At 45.5% G+C, this 23,461-nt stretch overlaps 2 gene segments (V, D, J or C); both read right to left on the minus strand.

Moving 5' to 3' along the window:
* LOC106827306 (immunoglobulin heavy constant alpha-like) overlaps positions 1-23,461 on the minus strand; it is a 678,397-nt gene that overhangs the window by 440,366 nt on the left and 214,570 nt on the right.
* On the minus strand, positions 1,570-21,636 carry LOC106822878 (immunoglobulin heavy variable 1-69-like). The segment is given in 6 exon segments: positions 1,570-1,834; positions 2,153-2,936; positions 3,022-3,093; positions 18,438-18,523; positions 20,965-21,396; positions 21,501-21,636. Coding segments are annotated over 2 exon segments (363 nt in total).

The raw sequence follows: 23,461 nt of genomic DNA on the forward strand, positions 1-23,461 counted from the left end.
TTAATTCTACTCCACTGATCTGTTCATCAGTCCTCATACCAGTACCACACTGTTCTGATTATTTTTGCTTTGTAGAAAATTTTGGTGTCAGGAAGTTAGTCTTCCAATTTTGTTTTTCTTTTTCAATATTGTTTTGGCTGTTTGGTAAGCCATAGATCCTCTATTAACTTGAGGATTCACTTTCCCTTTTCTGATAAAGTGTTGCTGGAATTTAGAGAAGGAAAGCATGGAATACGTAGATTACTTTGGGGGAAGTATTGCCATCTTACAATACAAAACATCTCCCACTCTCTGAGCACAGGATATCTTTCTGTATATTTAGGTCTTTAATTGCTTTCAGTTATGTTTTGTAGTTTTCAGTGTACACATCTCTCATGCCCTACGATAAATTTACTCCTAGGTATTTTATTCTTTTACATGTTATTTTGAATGGACTATTATCCTCATTTCCTTTCTGGAGTGTTCACTGCTGGTGTAAATGAATCCTAGGTGCAGATTGACAACTGAAAGAGACCAGTGTTAAAAGCTACATACTGCACGATTTCATTAAAGGCTATTCTGGGAGTGGAAAACTGTAGTCAGGATAAACATTTCAGTGGACACCAGGAATTTGAGGAAGGGTGGTGAAAAGTGAAGCACAGGTGACGTTCAGGGTGGTGAATTGTGAAGCACAGGTGATGTTCAGGGTGGTGAAACTTCTGTATGGTACGACAATGGTGGATCCACAATGCTATGCATTTGCCAAAAGCCAAAGAATTTTACAGCACAAAGAGTGAACCTTAACGGTTACAATTTAAAAATCATGTAGTAGGTCATGGATCTCAGGGTGGGATACAGACTGTGTAAAACTAATGGCATTATAAATTTTGAGACAAACTTACTGAGTGTGATGGGGGCAACAAGGTCCTGACCTGAGTAATTTCCAAAATGAGTGGAGTTTGCAAGAGTTCAGGTTGAAAGAAGTGCTGTGCCTTCCAGCTGACCGAGCTGTTTCTCATGCGAGGGTGTGCTGCCAACTCTGAAGCCACTGTGCACTTACGCTGGCACTGAACGATTAAGAAAGAAATGGCCTATGATGCTAGCCAGACTTCTTACTGCTGGAGTGGGAGGTTCTAGGCGACAAGAGAGGAGGCTAGAGAGGTCCATGTGGTAGAGTAGTAGGGCTGGAGGCACCAGGACATTCTCGAGCTTAGTTTAATATCAGTAAAGAACATTAGAGTCAGAAATTCTTGTAGATATCTGTGTGTACGTTGCTGAGTATACTCACATATTTCCTTGGTCTGCCAGCTGAGTGCTCATAGAAGCAATGACACTCCAGGAGAAAGGGCACACCAGACCAAACTCCTGGTTTCTAATACACTTCCACAGCAAAGAAAAACAGAATTCCTTAGAGACATGGCTAGTTCTAGGGCTTGGAAAGGGAATACTCAAGATGAGGCTGGAGCATCTTGCAGTAGCACAAAGTAAGGAATTGATAAAAAAAAAAATACAGAGGAATTCCAAAAGGATCTAGGAGGCAACACCAAAGTGCCCCCAAAGGATAAAAATCTTGGGACAACTTGAACAAAATGAATAACGTAATGTTTAATTTGAATGCAAAGTTTAAAATAAGTATCCATGAGTCCATACTGATGTTAACAAATGAATGAATGAAACACACGGGGGAGAGGACCAATCTCCACATGGAAGAATTCCAAGTAACTGGTGTAATTCTCCCTTCCAGATTAAGGAGCTCCATCCCTTGAGTGTGGCCTCACTTAGGAACTTGGGAGATCCCCTGGATGTCCTTCGATTTGTCCACCAGCTTTTACAAATAAGACCAAAAACATGTTCCCTGAAAAAATTGATAAATTAGAATGCATCAAATTTAAAAAACTTTTGTTTGTGGAAGGCAGTGTTGCAGGAATCTAAAGGCAAGCCACAGACAAAAGGATATAATTCCAAATATCGTATTTGGTAAGTACTTGTATGGTGGAAACACAAAGACACGTACAACTGAACAGAAGAAAACAAACAACTCAATTAAAAAAGGAGCAAAGATCTGAACCTAGCAAACAAGACAAACAGATGGCAAATAAGCTGATGAAAAGACTCTCAACATCACATGTCACTAAGGATTTGCAAATTAAAACAATGAGAGGCCAATACCCACCTCCTAGGATGGCGAGAATCCTGAACACGGGCAGCACCAAATGCTGCTGAGGATGTGGAGCGCCAGGGACTCTTGCCCATCGGTGGGGGCAGCAAAGGCACCCGGGCGGCAGTTTAACACTCTCCTCTGGAGTCACACCTGCACTTTTCACCTGAGGGAGCAGTCCTGTTCTAAGGCAGTAAAACAAATCATTTAAAAACAGGTTCACACAAGAACCCCCATGGGAATGCTTACATCTGCCTTATTCATTGAGCTTCTCCTTGCTCCCTAAAGTTCGCTTACAGGGTGATTGTTGCATGCAGCATCCCCCTTAAAAACATGTGTACACGGTTCTGTTGTTCCTTTTACTCAATTTCTAACCCTGTTTTCTAAGGAAGCCAAGAAATGAATCATGCTCCCTGCATCGCCTCCACCCAGCACAGCTGCCGTCTCCCTCAGGGTTTCTGACATGCTCAGGATGTGGGTTATCACACTGTGTCTTTTGCACAGTAATACACGGCTGTGTCCTCAGATGCCACACTGCTCAGCTCCATGTAGACTGTGCTCGTGGACTTGTCCGCAGTCATGGTGACTCTGCCCTGGAACTTCTGCGGGTAGCCCATAGCATCATATTCAGGATAGATATATCCCATCCACTCGAGACCTTGTCCAGGGGCCTGTCGCACCCAGCTCATAGAGTAATAAGTGAAGCTGTCTCCAGAAGCCTTGCAGGAGACCTTCACGGATTCCCCTGTCTTCCTCACCTCAGCCCCAGACTGCACCAGCTGGAGCTCAGAGGAGACACCTGTGGAGAGAAGACAGGAGTGGATGAAATCCCCCTTCACTGGCCCTGGTCTCCTCCTCATCCTCGGATCCGGGGAACTGATTACCTGTAGCCACTGCCACCAAGAAGAGGATGCTCCAGCTCCAGTCCATGCTGGGGGGCTGTGCTCTCAGGACTTCTGTAGGGGAGGGAGTGGCTGTTGGGTGATGCCCTCAGGGCACAGACATGTCAGTATTTAACTAAGTACACTTCATATCATTTGCATATTCAGGAACCTAAATATTTCACAGTCAATACTTGTCTTAACCTGAGAGAAGGTCGATGACACAGGGACCATGCTTAGTGGGAAGCTGAGATCCCAAGTCCTAATCCTTGTTTGAGGATACATGTCCCCTGCCATTGTCCCTGAACCATTTGCAGACAGACTCCTCCCACTGAGGAACAAGCACGCACAAGAAATGCTCCTCATTGTGAACCCAGCTTTGAATGGCACAGAGACCACCTGGGTTTTGACATCTGAATGTCTTACTCCTGAGGTCAGAGTATCTCCCAAAACTCTGCAACCAAGGGGTTAATAAAAACATCCCTGGCCCCCAGCTCATTATAATTAAGATCTCTAGAAGGCCTAGAAATACCCACTTTGAATGTGGCTCTCGCTGACTTATGGAGTAAGGTAAATGCTCCCATCAGCACACCATATTTGAAGGCACAGCAGCAGTCCTTGTCAAATTCTCAGTATAGATTTTTTTTTTCTTTTTTGAAAAAAGAAAACTCTCACAGGAAGCCCCTCTCAATCCCCCTGTGCACCTGTGCCAGGGCTGGAGCTCTGTGCTGGGAGGTTCTGAGCGCCCCCTGCCGCCCAGCCCCCGCCCTGCAGGGAGGGTCCTATCTGGGCTCACAGGGCGTTTACCACTCAGTGTCTCTCGTTCATTACTGATGGCTGTGCCCTGGCTTCAGGATGCTCCTGCAGTGACACCATGTGCATTTTGACATCATCTCTTGAAATAGTGAACTGGCCTTACTAAGCCCACATGCTCTGCAGGGAGACCCCAAACAAGGCTTTTATGAAACCACCGGGGAGCCCCTTCCCTGGAGCTGCACGATGATCTGATACGGTCCACACCCACGGGGAGTCCAGGAACCCTGGGGGCCTTTGGCAGAGCCCCACGTCTCCTTCAGGTTCCTCTGCTTTATCATCACATCAGAGATCCCTGCACGTAGAAACCATGGGGCTCCCGGTCTGATCCACACCCACTGTGCCATAACACACACACACACATCCTGTAGCTGATATTTGCAGTAATGAGCCCCAGATTTGCCCTTCTTTCCTGTACCTGGCACGTGGGCAGTGCTCATCACACAGACTCTAGGCCTGGGTATGTGACCAGCTTTGAGAAAAAGGACAGAAGAGACACGACGCCAGTGGAGACTGGAAAGTGTGTTCACGTTGGGTTTCTTCTCCAAGCGCCTGGAACTCTCCACATGCCTCAGCGAGAAGGGTCCAGGAATGTCCCATGGAAGGTCAGACCCAGGGTCAAACCAGCCCAGTCAGTTTGACCAACACTGAGCCCCCTGGATGTGTATGGAGGGTCTCACTAAACCTACAGACTCAGCTGGGCTCCATTCTCAGAGGGCACAGCCCCAGGAGCTCTGAGGGCAGGGCCGTGAAGGGCCCTCGATGGAGCAACATCCCCATCTCCAGGAGTAGAAGCACCTGCTGATGCAGGAAGAGGGGACTGCAAAAAGTGAGCGTGGTGGGTCGGAGTCCCTGTGGGCCAGAGTGTCTGGGATGGGCCTCTGCTGCTCCCCTTCTCTGGTGGGGGCATCTCTCCTGGTCATCACGTCCCTGTCTCACCTATGCAGGTGGGCTCCTTGGGGGCACTGACTCATCTTTTTAGTTCTGTAGTCTCTGGAACAGAAGAGCCACACTTAAAAAGCCTCAGTTGGGGAGATGCATCTGCTTCCTGGCCTGGTTAAAATGACTCCAGACTTGAGCCTGATGCTGTCTGTGGAGGGACCATGTGGCTCTCCCTGTGAGGTGAACACATGCTGCCTCTGTCCTGGGGGGCCTCAGATGATTGCAACAGTGCCCCATCCTCCATCCTGTACACAGGGCCCTGTGCAATGCATCCTCGCAGCCCCTCCCCCAAGAGGTGGGGTCTGAGTCTCTACCCCAAACCCTGGCTGGGCCCTGGGACTCACTGCCACCCACCAAGAGGCCTGGACAGTGTGGGGACTCTGGGCTGCCGCTGCTGCCTAGCACCCTCCAGACAACACAAAGTGCATGAGCCTGAGGAAGGGGCTGAGGACAGACTTGGGCAGTCACCCCCTGACTACTCTTAGTCCTGCAGCTGAGGGTACCTGGAGACTCCCATGCCTGATGGAAGGGAGACTGCTGAGAAGTCAGAGGAGGAGGGGGAAGCATCATTTTCAGTGGATTCAGGTGAGGCTGCCCTGCAGGTTCACCAGGTGGGTTGCGCAGCAGCCAGCAGGTGAGCAAGCTCAGCTCCATGAGGGGCACCCTTGCCTCTGCAGGACACCTGGTAACTAGGACGGACTTGGGATCCTCCATCCTCAGGGCTCCATTCTGCTGGTCATCTTCCTTCCTGACCACCTGCCACATGGACCTCAGGCCCCCGTCAGACATGACAACAGGCTCACTGCACAGTGACCCACAACCATGCAGCGAGTTCCCCGTGGGAAATCCTGTCTCCTCATGGATCTGCACCTCCGGTGGAACCGTGATGATGGACACACCCGGATACACCTGGAGGGTCTGCCTGGAGAAGGTTCTGGGTGGATTTCTCAGTGATTAATCTCCCCTTCCCCTGTCAGAGGCATGAGGGGACAGGTCTGGATCCTCACCTTAGAACCTGGAGGTTTCTGGAGGGAGATTCCACAAAGGTGTGGGGTATGGACCCAGGAGCTCTCACCCTCACACTACCCACCTGTGTCCCCCAGCAGTTCACAGCTACCCTGAAAGTGCTCCACCTCTCTGTGCCTCCAGCGCTTCTGTTCCAGGCGGCTGATCTCACCATGGCTTCTGGATGTGCCTGTGTTTCCGCTTATTGGGGTGGAGGTTTTTCCCACAGTTTCTCTGATTGATCAAGGAAAAGTCACTAATTTTCAGTTTTTCCACCTTCTTTTGGTAAGAATAAGAGTTATGATTTCCAAGATCTTTACATGTCAGAGCAGAAACCAGAAGCTCCCTTAGAGGTCCTTAGAGGATGCAGAAAACTAATCTCACCAAGTGCAAGTGGACCCTGGACAGACATCACTGAGCATCTCAGAGATTTCAAGCCTCTCCCAGCAGCTGGAATTCAGAAAGCACAACAGGCGAAGAACCAGGTAAGTCTCATGTGATGTCATGTTCTGGAAGGATGTCCTTGCCCTGGAGGAACCCAGTAGGTGCACCTGGAACCTCACAGTTGGGAACAGGAACTCTCATTCCTTAAACTCAAGACATACCCATGAGAAAGCCGTTTCCCAGAGGGAGGGCAGAGCAGCGTGGAGCAGATGGAGGCGTCCAACCAGGAGCAAACAGAAAGCAAGTAAAATAGAATTGAGAAAAAGTAAAAGGAATCCTGATTAGATGCTTGTGCCCCTCCTAGTCACACTCTGCCTTCTGTGCATTCTATAATGTTCCATCCTATTGCAGCAAATCTTTCTGAATTCGGAGACATCAGTGGAAGGCACAGAATCATTAATCTGGAAAGGTTCCCTGGGAAAACTGTTAGAAGAGAGGAAGCCCCAGATGCTGGCAAGAAACCTGCTCTTAACCTCCACTGCACCTGCCCTGGGCTGGTCCCCTCTGCTTGATAGCACTTGAGCACCCCCTTGTGTCCTGAGCGCCTCCTGCAGCCCTCCTGTGTCCCAGGTCCCCCTGTCTCCCTGCAGGGAGGTCGGTGTCTGGGTTCACACTGACTGCCCCTCATTGTGTGTCTTGCACAGTGACACATGGCCATGCCTTCCAGGGTCACAGAGTTCAGCTGCAGCGAGAACTATTTTTAACGTGTGTCTCTGGATGTGGAAGTGTGGATCTGAGGGATGGGCTATAGTTAGTGTTCCCATTATAAAATATCAGCTCAGTCCACTCCAGCCCTTTCTCTGGGAACTGGCGGATCCAGTAACAGCAGTAACCACTGGTTGTGATGGAGAAGCCAGAGACAGAGCAGATGTGGGAGAGGGTCTGTGAGGGCTTCACCAGTCCTGAGCCCACCTCCCGCAGCTGCAGGTACAGGACACTTGGGGACAAGGAAAATCAGTTCCTGTCAGTCATGTGCAGTCACAATCATCCCCATAGACGCAGGTCTGACATCTGTGACACTCACCTTTAGGAGCCATCACCAGGCAGAAGAAGACTCAACAGTCTCATCTTCTTATAGACCACAGCTCTGCCTTCCCCAGAGACCTCAGCCCTGTCTGAGGAGAGAGCTGTGTGCTCCCACAGCCCAAGAGTGGATTTTACCTTCCAGCATCAAGAGAATTTTGCATGTGGGGAGCCCAGTCCTTCTAAGTTGAGAGGGACTGAGGTCAGACCCTCTAGTCCTTCTGGGGCCCCTGCGAGGTGTCTCTTCCCTGAAATCACTCAACGTGTAAGTCTAGGAAGGGGAGCACTTGGTTTGTGAGATGCATTGGATCAAGTCAAAGAACAGCTTCACCTTTCTAACGATAAGGTAAATGTTGGGATAGATGAGTAGATTAAATTTTATAAATCTCATGCTTCTTGAAATAGATATTAAAAGGGATTAGCATTTTTCTAGATAGTTTTGATGCCCAACACTTTACCATATCCACAATTGTCAAATTATAATAATTTTATATATAAATAATATTTTGAAGTCTGCCTTGGTATAAAAATAATCACAAAATTATGGACAGTTCTTCTCATATCTTTTTAAAAAAAATTCAAGCACTTATGACCTTACTTTGATGTGAGTAACTACATCCCAAGCACAGGCATGATGGGAGACCCTTGATTCTTGATGTCGGGAGTTTTAAATTGTGTCTATGGCTCCCTGTGCAAACCCTTCCCTTGAGTCAGCCTGTGGCGTGTTCCAGAGAACCTAAACTCATTACATCAGGAATAATCACACTTTTTCACGGAGAAAAATCAAAAAGAAAAAGAGTGATTTTGCATCTGTATAATCCAGCATCTTGCAAATATTGACATTATTACAGCTGAGGATTAACTGGCCTGCTTTCTCAGCCTAGTGTTAGCAGTGAAGTAAGGGTTCAGAGGGAAGCAATTGGAGAGGGATCCTAGCCTAGATTTGCACCCGGGACAGGGAACTTTAAGCCTGAAGGGAGCCTCTCGCTCCCCAGCGTCCCTCTGCCCCACCCTTGGGGCTCAGGCTTGTGGTCAGAGGGTTCTGGGCTCTCCTGCATTATATATAAAGTTCTTAAAATATTATCAATGCAAATTTTCAACAGGTGTTTAGTTTGAAAATATATTCTCCCAGTCTATGCTTGTGTTCTCATTCTCTTAATGGTATCTTTGGTGGGACAAATGTTTTTAGTTTAACAAAGTCTAATTTATCAATATTTTCATTATGAGTCTTATTTTTGATGTTTTATCTAAAAGCTCCTAAGAAAATTGTCAACCTCCATTGTCCATGGTATGGGAAATTCTCCTATGAATGCAGTGAGTATTAACAGTGGTAGAGCCATGTTGTTTGGAATCCATAATGTTGTTGAAATCTGATTTGCTGTGGCCCTCACCAGGAGAGCAACTTTCCTAGGATGAAGTATTGATTCGCTTCAAGGATTAATTCATTTGATTGGACTTTAGAAGGTGAATTGCCCTAGAGTATGATAGCACAGCTAATCAGACTCATCCCTGAGAAACTGTAATATTTAAACATCAAGAAGATGTGGAAGAAACATCAAAGGACATGATGGAGTTGCTAAGTAGAGATGACAAAAGAAACCAACTGAGAGATTATTTCAAGAAGATGAAGATGGCCAGCAAGGACTAAGCCTACAGAGAGGTTGTGCAGAATGAGACATAAAGAGGATCAGCTGGAACTCACACTGAGAATGTTAATCATTCCAGGAAGAGCCATTTGTAGAGTTGTTTGTGAAGAGCTAACATCAGAACAGGCGAAACAGAAAATGGACCTTACAAGATGTGAAGACTTGGAGGGTACTTAGCTCTTTCAGTTTGTCTTGAGAGAGTAGTGGACATGTTACACTTAAATGGGTGATGGAAATTCTAAAGAATGTTCTCCAGTGCGTTCACTAATATAACCACTCAGGGGATGCTCAGGTACAAGACAGCAGAGGTGATGGTGTCCCCTCCTGGTCACTCTGAGCCATGGAGCCTGCACAGTCCTGATTTCTTCTCAGCTTCCTGTCCATCCTCCTTTGGGATGGAAGAGCTCATCTTTAAGGTCAAGTTTTTACTGTGCAAAGAGGAGAAAATGATGAAGTCACAGACGATGAGGCCATTTTGCATCATTTACCGTGTCCTTATTAGTGACAGAAATGGGCATGTCTCTGGTTGATTTGATATTTGCAACTTTTGTAGTTAGCCCTTAAAGTTGACAATGAAGTCAAGTGATATTGTGAGAGAGGGAGAGTGAGTAGAAACGAATGGCAGGAAGTCATTATTTTAAACGTGTGTACTAAAAGCAATGCTTATTTTAATTACACATTCTCTGCACGGTATGCAAATTAATCATTAGACCACTTAGCTCACTTCTGATTGCTACTTATTAATTTTCCCCTAAAGGCATTTTCACCTGTGGTTCTGCTCTCTGTTCTGCTCTGGGTCTCTTCCATAAATAACTGTGGCTCTGGAAGGTGTTACCTGTGTATCTGGGCTCTGTTCACTGAGGACATGGGGGTGACCAGCCCATCCAGCCCATTCCCTGATCACCGTTGACCTGAGCTGTCTGTAGACATGTCCACTGTGGTTTTCTGCAGAAGGTGAGGCCAGCTGGACAACTCTGACATAGGTGTGTGTGTGGCCAGAGGTGTCCTGAGGTCAGCAGCCAGCTGTGACCTCACCAGATCTAAAGCTTTTGTGACCTCAAATTATATGCGCACAATATGTGGGCTCAGCAGGGAGTTGATGTCAGCTTCAGACCACGTGTCTGTTGTTATTGAATCAGGTTCATTTTTGTCTGCTGCCGAGAAAGCCAAACACCGAGATGATGAGATTGTAGCTGCCAGAGAGTTTACTCACAAGGCAGCCACGTGAGGAAGTAAGAATATGAGCCTCGAATCCACTTTCCCGAAAATAGGGACTCAGGGGTATTTATCGGATAGGAGCCAAGGTGGTCTGAAATGTGGCGGTAGGTGATTGGAGGTGAGGAGAGGTGAGGTAATTGACGATCTGCGCAAGTGTAGTCAGACTTCATGTCTCTTCATAGGACGCATGTTCACAAAATGGCGGCATTGGCATGATCTGAGGGTGGAGTTTTTAGCCTCTTGACGTCAAAATGTCGCCTATAGGACATCTGTGTGGGCCCAGTTGATGAGTTGATGGTCTCAACTGGCCTGAAGTGGACAAGGAATTCTAATTCCTGAAAAACAGCTCACACACCCATTGCCGTGGTGACGCAGGCTCCAGGGAGATGTTATCTACAGGAGCCTAGTGGGAGTCAGATAGCATATTGCCTAAGCAGCACAGTTAACAACGGGTGGGTTACGCAGCTAAAAGCTGTAATCAGTAATCGCCAAAAGGAGAAAACTTTAGTACCTAGATACTTAATCATCAGTGGCTGTTTGCCAGTTTCACTGTGACCTGCCCTGGTGTGTCCACAAAGGGATGGACACATGAATGTGCATTTGGGGAATTAGTGAGGTCAGATGCATTGATTGTCAAACTTTACTGATTCTCCACTCTGTACCTCACACCGAGAGGAGAGCTGGGAAGAGCAAGAAGGCCAAAGGCCCAGGGATCTCGTGCTTAGGACAGATCTAGTAGGAATTTAGACAGTAGAAGGAGAGGGTGATAGGTGCGGGGTTTCTGTGGGATACTCGAGGGAAAGCAGAGGCGGGGCAGGGATCAGGACTCTGTCCAGCTGGTTCTCATTATCCACCTGGACTCTCCATGTGGAAGCTGAGAAATACATGTTGCAACACAACCTCCAGGGCTGCTTTCAGAGACCCCACCCAAAGCACTGCCCAGCAGGGCTGTGATGGATTTACATCTGTGCCATGGTCTTCCTGTCTTCTCCATGTGGGCTCTGAGAGCTCTGTCTGGCCCTCAGGCAGGCTACTTCTCCATCCTGGAGGCTGATGGGCAAAGAGAGAGTGTGGAAAGTTCTGAAAATCAAAGTCCTGCAGACTGCATGAGGAGTGAGAGGTGCAACTGCCCAGAGAGAGCAGGACTCCCTGCGGCAGATTCCTGGTGATGCTACGTGGGGACAGATCTGTGCCTGTCTGAGGGAAGGGGCTCCCGTGGGAACAGATGTATGTTTGCTGAGAGCAGAAAGGATGAGCTCAGTGCGTAGGGAGTGAGGATTTCATGGATGTTTCTCTTTGTGGGAAATGCTTCCCAATCACAGGGATGGTGAGCATCCTCAGGATGATCCGTTTTTCTAAAGAAAGAAATTTGGTCCCACAGAAACCTGGTGAAGCATTGAGCCCCAGTGACTGGAAACATCTTACCTGGAAACAGAGAATGCCACTTACTCCTTCCTCACCTGCAGTGAGAATGGAGAAATTAGGGTCACAAAGAACAAGGCAAAAGTGTCCCTGGGGACATCGGAGAGCTCCAAGGGGAGAGAAAGTCCACGATAACAACAGGAAACCTGTTCTCAGCCCCTCGGTGCACCTGCTCCTGGGGTAAGTTCCCTCATTCACTAGGTACTGAGCCTTCCTAGTGGTCCTGAGCGCCCCCTGCTGCTTTTCCCTCCTGTCTCCCTGCAGGGAGGTTTGTGTCTGGGCTCACACTGACTACTCCTCACAGTCCATCTATCACACGGTTACGCCCAGCTGTGTTCTTAACTCTCCGGCTGCTCACGTGCAGATACGGGTGTTGTTGGAGTTGTCTCTGGAGATGGTGAATCGGCGCTTCACAGAGTCAGCGTTGATTGTACTACCACCATTCCAGTTAATGGGTGACACACAGGCAAGCCCTTTTCCTGGAGACTGGTGAACCCAGTTCATGGCGTAGTCATCAAAGATGAATCCAGAGACTGCACAGGAAAGTCTCTTAGAGCACCCCACCCCCGTGTATACCAAGCCTCCTTCAGACTCCACCAGATGCACCTCACTACCAACACAAAGACATCCTGGTCAGGAAACTGTTACAGATCCACTGCTTCTCTCGCTCATATCTTCTCACATATCTGGCATCTGTTGTTCTGCATAAATTCTCTCTTAAAATAGCAACAAGGAAAACCCAGCTCAGCCAAAACTCCATGCTGAGTCGTCTGTGTTCAGTCCTGATCACAGAATGGGAACACCCTGTTGCTGTGGCTCCTCTCCAGAGCTGCAGAGTCAGGGCTGGGCTGGTTTTCATCAGCAGACGGAGGGCCCTATTGCATGTCCTCTGACTATATAGCAGGCTCTGGGGCTGCACATCAACAGAAAGGGCAGAGTCCCAGAGTGTGACGTGTCCAATGCTGATGCTTTAAAGTAAGCAGGTGAGCCTCCTTCGCTTTAAATCTGGGCATGTGGCTGCCTGTGAGCGGGGCCACGGGGCAGGTAGGTCTGAGCACATGGGCCTTTTAAGACATGTCTCCCAGATGGCTACGATCTTGTAGGTCTTGGGATATGAGCATCTGGCTTTTCAAAGTGAGACACTTGGGAATCCTGTTGTAGTAGTCCTTTCACAGAACACTCTCTCAACACCAGGTCAGGTACAGAAGCCATTTGTCATGGATGAAGCCTAACCCACTTACCCATGCCCTTGAGGATTCATTCAATACCACAGCTATGGCATTGTTCCCTTGAGTAGGGCCATTTCGTTTCTGGCAGAATGTCTATGTTCCTCATCCAAATGCTGAGGGCTCACTATCTTGTAGTCATCACAGGGACCCAAGAAGCATCCTGTACAATGATGTCTCTACTTTATGAGAGCTCATCAACCCATGAGATGGACATCTTTGATGGGGCTCCTTCTAACCAAAGTTAGGTTTCCATTCTGAAGAAATGTGGAAAAAATGTAAGCATCCACATGAAACTAAAAACTCTGAAGGACAGATTTTCAATTTTGACCCTGAATTGGTCCTTTCCTCTCCCCTATAACCTGTGACAAACAATGCATCACTATCATCCTTGGCCAACTGGTTCTGAAGTCATCACAGCCACAGCACCCAAAGAAGACAGCAGAGCCTCACACACAGTTAATTCAGTGCTTCCTACTTGGAATAAAGAAACACGTATTTCTGCAAGTAGACACAGAACGTGTCATAGAATGACTTAGGATGAGTCCCATATTCTTCAAATTTTGGAATACTTTTAGAATTATAGGTATTAAATCTTCTTTGAATGCTTGGTAGAATTCTCCAGAGAAGCCATCTGGTCCTGGACTTTTGTTGTTTGAGAAGTTTTCAATTACTGTTTCAATCTCTTCACTTGTGGTTCGTCTAATGCAGATTCACTATTTCTTCTTGATTCAATATTGGGAGGTTGTATTCGTCTAAGAATTTATCCATTTCTCCTAGGCTATTTAATTTGTGGGCATACAGTTTTTCAAAGTATTCTCTTATAATCTTTTGTATTTCTGTGATATCTGTTGCAATTTCTCCTCTTTCATTTCTAATTTTATTTATTTGAGCCTTCTTGCTTTTCTTCTTGGTAAGTGTGGCTAAGTGTTTGTAATTTTGTTTATCTTCTCAAAGAGCCAAGTCTTAGTTTCTTTAATCCTTTCTACTGAATATTTTAGTCTCTATTTGATTTATTTGTGTTCTAATTTTTATTATTTCCATCCTTCTTCTGACTTTGGGCTTTGTTTGTTCTTCTTTTTCTAGTTCTGTTAAGTGCAGCTTGAGATTACTTATTTGAGATTTTTCTTATTTCTTGATGTGGGCCTCTATTCCTATGAATTTCCCTCTTATTATTGCTTTTTCGACATTCCTTAAGAGTTGGTATGTTGTATTTTCATTTTCACCTGTCTCCAGGTATTTTTTAATTTCTCCTTTGATTTCTTCACTGATTCAATAGTTGTTGAGTAGCATGTTGTTTAGTCTCCACATATTTCTGACTTTCCCAGTTTTTTTTTCTTGCAGTTGATTTCTACTTTCATAGCATTGTCGTTAGAAAATATGTATGATATGATTTACATCTTCTTAAGTTTATTGAGGCTTGCCTTTTTTCCCAACATATGGTCTATCTTTGAGAATAATCTGTGTGCACTTGAGAAGATTGTATATTCTGTTACTTTTGGATGGAATGCTCTCTAGATATCTCTTAAGTCAAGCTGATCAAGTGTTTTGTTCAAATTCACTATTTGCTTGTTGACTGTCTGTCTGGATGACCTGTCCATTGATGTGAGTGGGATGTTGAGGTCCCCTGCTATTATAGTGTTGCTGTTAATTTCTACCTTTAGGTCTATTAATACTTGCTTTATGTACTTTGGTGCTCCTGTGTTAGATCCATACATATCCATAAGTCTTATGTCTTCCTGGTGGGCTGTGCTTTCATCATTATATACTGTCCATCCTTGTCTCTCATTGTCTTTTTTTATCTTGAAGTCTGCTTTGTCTGATACAAGTATGGCAACACCCACTGTCTTTTGTTGGCCATTATCTTCAAGTATCGTATTCCATCCCTTCATTCTGAGCCTGTGTTTGTCTTTAGAGCTGAGATATGTTTGCTGGAGGCAGCACTTTGTTGGGTCTTGTTTTTTAACTCATCCATCTACTCTGTGTCTTTTGATTAGAGAAGTCAATCCATTTACATTAGAGTGATTGTTGGTATATGAGGGCTTAATGTGGCCATTTTCTCTCTTGTTTTCTGGTTGTTCTACATTTCCATTGTTTCTCTTCCTTTGTATTTCTAACTGCCGTTTCATTTTGGTGGTTTTCTGGGGAGATTTTATCAGTTTTCTCTTTTTGTGTGAATCATGCCTCTGCTCTGATTTTTTGTTTAGTGGTTACGCTGAGGTTTGTATAAAAGATCTTGTAGAAAAAATAATCCATTTTCTCATAGCTTCTTATCTCCATTAGCCTAAGCAGGTTCCATCCCTTTCCTCTTCCTCTTCGGAGTTATTTTTGTCACAATTTATTCTGTTTGGTGTTGTGAGTTTGTGACTAAGTTGAAGTGTTTATAGTTACTTTTGATGCTCTCCTTCCCTTTACCTATTAAGTTATACTTGAGTATTTGTTCCCCTGTTTTGATAGAGAGCTGAAGTTTTCTGATTATTTTTCTATTTATCTCCTTGCTTAAAGCTTTGTAGACATTTGCCTTTTTGTTTCTGGTGTAAGGGCATCTTTAATCATCTCTTGTAGGATAAGTCTAATGGTAACGAACTCCTTCAGCTGTTGTTTATCTGGATAAGCTTTTACTTCTCCATCATATGTGAAGGAAACTTTTGCTGGATGGAGTAATCTTGGCTGAAAGTTTTTGTCTTCCAGTATTTTGAATATGGCATTCCATTCTTTCCTAGCCTGTAAGTTTTCTGCTGAGAAATCTACTGAAAGCCTGATGGGGTTCCCTTGTAGGTTATTTTCTTCTGCCTTGCTGCCCTTAATGTTTTTTCTTTGTCATTGACTTTTGCCAGTTTCACTATTATATGCCTTGGAGAAGGTCTTCTAGCACTGATGTGGTTAGGCAATCTATTAACTTCATGTATTTGTAAATCTGGTTCCTTCCCCAGGTTTGGGAAGTTGTCAGCTATTATTTCTTTGAACAAGCTCTCTTCACCTTTTCCCCCTCTTCTCCCTTTGGAATATCTATAATTCTATGTTGCTTTTCCTAGTTGAGTCAGATATTTCTTGAAGAATTCCTTCATTTTTAAAAAATCTTAGTTCTCTCTCCTCTTCCACCTGTAGGATTTCTATATTTCTATCCTCCAACTCACTAATTCTTTCCTCCATAACATCAGCTCTGGTTTTTAAGGATTCTAGATTATTATTTATTTACTTATTGTTTTTTTCATATCCAGAATTTCTGCTTGTTTTTTTTTTAAATAGTTTCAATCTCTTTGTTGAAGTATTCCTTCTTCGCATTAATTTTATTACTGAGCTCATTGAACTTTCTTTGAGCTTTTTGGTAACTTGTTGAGTTTCTTTAAGTTAGGTATTTTGAATTCTCTGTCATTTAGATGGTAAATTTCTGTGCCTTCAACATTGTTTCCTGGAGAATTGTCATTTTCCTTCTTGTCTGAATTGTTGCTGTAGTTTCTCATGGTGTTTGATGAACTAATCTTTTGCTGGCACATTTGTGGTAGTATTAGGTCACAAATTCCACCTGATACTTCTAGAGGGAAGCAGGAGCTGAGTTTCTGATCCTACCCTGTCTTCTGGAAGCTGTAGGGGTACTATGGGTGCTTTTACTGGCCTGGAAAGTGCTCAGATACCTGTATAGACTGTGCTTGGTGGACTGAGCTTCCTTGTGGGGACTGAGCCAGGGCCACTCTTTCAGGCCACAGGGGCATGGTGGGCTCCGCCACCTCCAGGAGGGGATCATCAGCCAGCTAATGGCAGCAGCCATCTTTTCCTACAATTGCCCCAGTACATGTTCCCACTTTTGGGGGGCACTTGTGTGGGCCAGGAATGTGCTTGCCCAGGCACGTACATAACGCCACCACCTCTTTGTGTGGTCACACTGACCACTGTGCTTGGTAAGTGGGGCTTGCTCATGGGGACTGAGCCACAGCCACTCATTGGGACCACAGGGGCATGGTTGGCTCCTTGCTGCCAGGAAACCAATCACAAGTGGGCTAAGGGCTGCTGCCACCACTTTCTACATTCACCCTGGGGCACATCCCAACTTTCTGGGTGCAGCAGTACTATGGGTGTTTGCACCAGGCTAGAAAGCATTTGTGTGCATGCACAAGGCTGCTGGGGATGGATAGGGAGTGTTCACCTATCTCCACCACTTCCGGGAGAGCCAGTCAATCCACTTTCAGATGTATACTTGTGTGGGTCTCTCAGGCATCCTGTTGTGGTGTGTGGGTTTCCTCCATGGGTCAATGAATATCCATTTAGTTGTGGTTCAAAGGGGGAAGACGTAAAGGGAGCAGTTCACTCTGCCATGTTGCTGACATCACTCTGATGTCAATTTTAATTCTTCATCCCATTTTAACCAAACAATATCTCCTTGGTTACTAATGGCCATTTGCATTTAAAAATTAGTCCATGAAGAGAGGACTGAAGGAGGGTCCTGGGCAATGGTGAGTGAGAAAGTCCAGTCAGCCTTTCCTAGGTACCCTCAGTAACCAGTCTGAGTCAAAAGCTGAGTTCTAGATAAAGTTCATGAGCCCTGGGATTTAGAACACAGAAAAAATCCTTTCTTTGGAAAACCAAAAAAGAAAAGAGAGATCTTGGAACAAAGACTAGAGAAAATGTAAATGGATTACCAGAGAAAGAAACAATCAGATCAGTTTTGAGTCTGATATGCAATTTTACCTGAGGAGGAGTAGATGTGAAATCAATTGGGTTTTATGGTCTCTGACCCTGGCTTAGACTCTCTCTTATCTGTAACCCCAAAGATCATTCTATTCAGGAAATCCCAATGAGGTCTCTGTTCTGAGTATGATCAGAAAAGAATGACCAGGTTCCCTGGAGCTTGCTCAGGACTCCAATCCTGGTGACCACTTGCAGAGTCAATTCTGCCCCATTTGGTGACACTGTGTTTTGTGAATATGAGAATAGGTCCTCCTGTTACAACAAAGTTTTCTCACTCTGATTTCAGAGGTTATCATAGAATCACACATCAAGGGATGTTCACTGGAGGACGTGCTAGATAAAGAGAAAGTCTCTGATGCTGACAAGAAATCAGAACTTTACCTCCATCTGCACCTGATCCTGCAACTGCGACTCTGTGATTCATGGATATTCATTACCCCCTGATGGTCTGGAGTATTGCTTGGTGGATCCTGAGCAGCCTCTGGTGGTCTTGAGTGCCACATGGTGTCCTGAGCACCCACTGGTGGTCAGGAGTGTCCCTGCAGCCCAGCCCCTCCTGTCTCCCTGCAGGGAGATTTGTGTCTGGGTTCACACTGCCTTCCCCTCACTGTCTCTCACACAGTAATATACAGTCATGTCCTTGGTGGTCACAGAGCTCAGCTGAAGGAAAACTGGGTCTTGGATTTGTCTCTGGAGATGGAGATGGGGCTCCTGAACTACTGGCTGTACAATGTGCTACCGCCCTAAGTTATGCACCCCATCCAATTCTCTTCCTTCACTGGGGCTTCTAGTTCCGTTCATAACCACCGGATATGGAATAACCAGAAACAGCACAGGTAATGGAGAGGCTCTGCAAGAGCTTCATCTTCCCGGGCTTGAATCCTACAGCTTCATCTAAGACACAATACCTGAAGATAAGGAGAATCAGTTCCTGTAAGTCAAGTGCAGTCACAACCATCCCCATAGACTCATGAGTGACATCTGAGACACTCACCTTGGGAAGACGTCACCAGGCAAAGGAGAAGATCCAACTGTCTCGTCTTCTAGACCACAGATCTGCCTTCGCCAGAGGCCTCAGTCCTGTTTGAGGAGAGAGCTGTAAGCTCCCACACAGAAAAGTGGATTTGGCTCTCGAGTGTAAGGAGAATTTTGCCTGTAAGGAGCTATATCCTTATAAGTGGGGAAGAGCTGAGATCGAACTCCCCTGGTCCCTCCAGTGCCCAAACCACAGACTCTTTATACTTTTTCAGTTTTGTTGTAATTTGATAGCTCACTTTCCCCTTTATCTACCATAATTGGTACTTTGTGATACATTTATGCAGAACTTTTAAGCATAAAATTTAGCTGAGATTTAGCAAAGTCCAATTTTTCCTGAGGCCAGTCATTTTTCATTGATTTCCATTACATCCAGTGGAGGCTTTAACTTAATCTCCCTAAAGATTTGATCATCATTATCAATATTATCATATCTCTCATTGATGATAAATACTCAATTTTTACCATCAATGCTAGTGTTACATGACATCACAGTGTTATCATAGTACAAATTAGTTTAGTTACAGAGCAAATCACTAGTAATGAGAGAGGTATTTGCCTTCCAAAGGCAATCAGTCCTAGATCCTATACCAGATATTCCAATGGGAGAGCTGTCCTTAAAGTTTGTGCTTGGATTTGGTATTTCTCTATTCCAAGTGACTTGGGGCAAGAGTATTCACCTCATCTCAGTTTACGGATCTTTACTGTGATTATTTTCCATTTGTACTATTTATAGATTTCTAATCTGTCATCAAAAATTGGTCCAGATGATCATTATATCCTATGACCAAAATTTCTCTCAGAGCAGAGGGTTAAACATTTAAATGAGATGCATTTGAAGGTGACCACTAATGAATTCACCAAGGGGAATCAACATCATGATCAGAGGGAGAATTGAAGATACAAGAGGGTTTCATGTGAGGGAGATGTGGAAATTCTAACCGATGGCTTATTTTCCCATATAAAGAGTCCAGAAGATAAACTCAGAACAGAGGGTGAACTAGGCCACATGTCTGAGGATAGTGGAGAGACTGTGTTACAGTTATTGTGAATATGGAAGCGTGAACTCTGCAGAGAACCACGGCAGTGCTCCTGGATCATGTTAGTTCAGTAGAGTCTGGTGTGATGAACATGTACGACATTCAGTTTCCCCATTTTTGTTTTTCTTCTCTAGACTCTGCTGGAAGAACTGCTTCAAATGCTGGGAGTATAGATGAAACTCAATCACAATTAGGACTTTTTTGGTGAAGCTATAGGTAGATATTTGGGAGTAATTAAGTTTCCTTTATGGAAATTTGCTTGTTGACAATCTTGATGTCAATCTCTAATATGGAATAACAGAGTCTAAATGAAATCATTAGTGGTATAAACAGTGTCATTTTTCCTTAGCCATCGGCTACAAAAGCAATGTATAATTCAAACAGCCTCCTCTCATTGGAGCTGTGGTTCTAATTTCATATGAAAAAGTGAGCACCCTCATCGATGCAGCCTCACTTCCCCATCGGGGTTCATTGTCTCTGCTGACCTGTGACACAGTTCTGGTCAGGGAGGCAGGAGAGACGCTCTGTGGGCCATGCCTGGTTCTTCAGAAGTTAATTTTACAAAGAACCACCTCCTCTTCTCCCCATCCCCTTTCATGTCTTACTATGATTGTTAAGTGCAATAAGTAGTCAGATTCTATATTTGATGTTTGACTGCTGACAGCCAAAGGCTCATTCCTCCCTCTTCTTTTGCCCCCCTCCCCACAGGAAATCTGATAAGAAGGCAGGGGTCTGCTCTTTTGATGTCAGTGGGAGACTGAAATCAACCTCCTGTAAGTGGAGCCATCACCCTTCCCCACCACTGAACCACAACTAAAGCCCTGAGCAAGCCTCCTTTCCTGGTTGTATCAGAGCATTTCTGACTTGCTGAAAGGCCTGCCTGCTCTTCCCAGAGATTTCAATAGTGTACGTAATAGATCTTTCACATTCCCGTGGTGTGTGTGCTTCTCATCAGACTGGACATCCATACCAAGCCCTGAGGGGGGGAGGTCCCCGTGCCTTTGCAAGTTGTCACCTTCTGTTGGTGCCATGAGCATGGTGCCAAGCCTTTACCACCACCAGGGTCTTTCCTCTCTTGCTTTGAATTCATAGTGCCTCTGTGGCTTGATGTCCAGCCTGCACTTTATGCAGCTGCTTGCTGGCTAGTTGGACACTGAGCTGTGTTGTGTGGAGCTGCACTCTGGAATCCCATAGAGTCTCTTCCATAGATTTAGCTGATGAATATCAAAAACCTAGATAAGTAATTGGCATTTAGGGAGTAACTGTAAGTGTAGCTGTCTGTGAGTGACTCTGTAATTTGTGCTTGTGAGAATGTTTTCCTTCTATTACAACAGACTTTTCTAATTCAGAGACTACAGAGGCGAGCTAAGAATCACAAGTCCAGAGAGATTATCTTGGGGAAACTTTTATAAGAAAAGGAAGCCATGACAGGAAACCAGTCCTTACCCTCCATCTGCACCTGCCTCTGTGATGGTCCTTGAGCGCAGGGGCCCTGAGCGCCCCCTGGTGGTCCTGAGCCCCTCCTGCAGGGAGGTTTGTGTCTGGGCTCACGCTGACTTCCCCTCACTGTGTCTTTTGCACGGTAATACACGGCCGTGTCCTCGTCTCTCAGGCTGTTCATTTGCAGATAGAGCGTGTTCTTGGCGTTGTCTCTGGAGATGGTGAATCGGCCCTTCACGGAGTCAGCGTAGTGTGTGCTACCACCACTCCAGCTAATGAATGACACCCACTCAAGTCCTTTTCCTGGAGCCTGTCTAACCCAGTGCATGGCATAGTCATCAAAAGTGAATCCGGAGGCTGCACAGGAGAATCTCAGAGACCCCCCAGGCTTCACCAGGCCTCCCCCAGACTCCACCAGCTGCACCTCACACTGGACACCTGCAAACACAAAGACATCCTGGTCAGAAACCTGTCACACATCCACTGTTTCCATCCCTCACATCCTCTCACGTACTCAATGTCTCCTGTTCTCCATAAATTACCTGTTAAAATAGCAACAAGGAAAAACCAGCTCAGCCCAAACTTCATGATGAGTCGTCTGTGTTCAGTCCTGATCACCGAATGGGAACAATTGTGAATCTCAGGGCTGTGGCTCCTCTCCAGAGCTGCAGAGTCAGGGCTGGGCTGGTTTTCATCAGCAGAGGGAGGGCCCTATTTGCATGTCCTCTGACTATTTAGCAAGCTCTGGGGCTGGAGGTCAACATCAGGGGCAGAGTCCTAGAGTGTGATGTGTCCAAGAGCAGAAATCTGGTAAGAGTTAACCTCAGGATCTGGGCCACTGTGCCTCAGTCCTCAACTCGACTGCCCTCCTGAACCAACTCCAGGACCGGGGTGGGCAGGCCTGGTGAGCTTTGGAGAAGCCCCTTCCTGTAATGAGGACATGTATGTCTTTTATGAGTTCTACTACTTATCTAGAATTTATAGTCAAGCAATGTATATATTTTCAGAAGTTTCTGAAATTTCACATTATTGTCCATCTGCCTATAAGTTTTTAAAACCAATGATGCCTTTTTGTACGGGAAATAGGTTTAATGGTGAATAATTGACATGTAGTAAACCTCACAGTACAATAGGACGCAGGCATTATCTAAATCGATAGGGATTTTGTGGATCTGGAAGCAAGCCTCACAGTAGGAATGGACCACCCACTTCCCCGCTAACTGGCGTCATTCCCAGTGGCCCACGTGAGAAACTGTGGTGCAGCCCAGTTCAACTAGACTTCTCATTTTTTTCTTCCGAGGAAGTTTAGCCCTGAAGTAACCGCTGCCAGTCCTCCTCTTTTTGCTGAGGAAGATTGGCCCTGAGCTAACATTCGAGCACATTTTCTTCTACTTTATATGTGGGACGCCTGCCACAGCATGGCTTGATGAGCAGTGCCATGTCCACACCCAGGATCCGAACCGGTAAACCCCGGGCCGTTGATGTGGGACGTGTGCACTTAACTGCTACACCACATGGCAAGCCCCTAGACTTTTCATTTAAGAGACTAGCAGGCAAGCAGAGACCCACCTTCCTGGCAGGGACCATGGACCATATCAGTAGGAGTGGCTGTGATCTTACAATGGGGAAGGAAGAAGATGTTTAGTCCTTCGTAAATCCACAATAGCACTTTTAGAATTGCTCACTTTTGACTACCTATGGACAAGTGCAATCCTGAATACATAACTGAGCCGATAACTAAATATGTTTGTGTGTGAACACAGAAAGGGTATAATGCAAGTTTATATTGTCAGTCACACTGTATTTAATTAGATGACCACATGCCATGTTCCTCAGAACAGAGAACTAAAAAAGAAAACCTTCTTCCTCCTCTCTGTCACATACCAACGATCAGTGCATCAGAACTTCCAGCCCTTCAGTACACCAAAATATATTCCACATTTATTTGAAAATATCTGTCAATTCTGTACAAATTCATCATCTGTCCTTACCCAGCCTGCAGCATCTCCACCACGTCACTGCCCTGTGGAAATATTCCACTGCATCTTCATCATGAGACACTGAGGAGAAAGACACCTCACCTCACCTCCACCTCCTTCAGTCCCACACCCCTGTGTGTCCCTTTCCTGAGCCTGGAGATGCTGAGCTCAGTGAGCAGCTGGGTGGAGTGAGGGGGTGGATGAGCATGAGCGTCTGGAGACAAATATGCACCTGGAAAAGAGCCCACAGGCTGCAAGTCTTGTGAGAGTGGATTCTGGGTACCTGTTGATATTAAAGCCCTCACTCCTGAGTGTGTCCTTATCTCTTGACCTTTAAGAAGACCTAAAGGACTGAAGTGTGGAGACATTTTTTTCTTTCACTGGAACTTGGAGATACTGAGAAACCTTGAAACAGAGACATGGAGCTGATGGAGAAGCTATGGTCTTTCTACAACCACAAGGCCCATTTACATATGATCTCTCTAATTAGACATCAGGGAAAATAATAAAAAAGATAAAATGAT

This window comes from Equus asinus, chromosome 7 (genome assembly GCF_041296235.1).
Source record: "Equus asinus isolate D_3611 breed Donkey chromosome 7, EquAss-T2T_v2, whole genome shotgun sequence".
Lineage (NCBI taxonomy): Eukaryota > Metazoa > Chordata > Mammalia > Perissodactyla > Equidae > Equus > Equus asinus.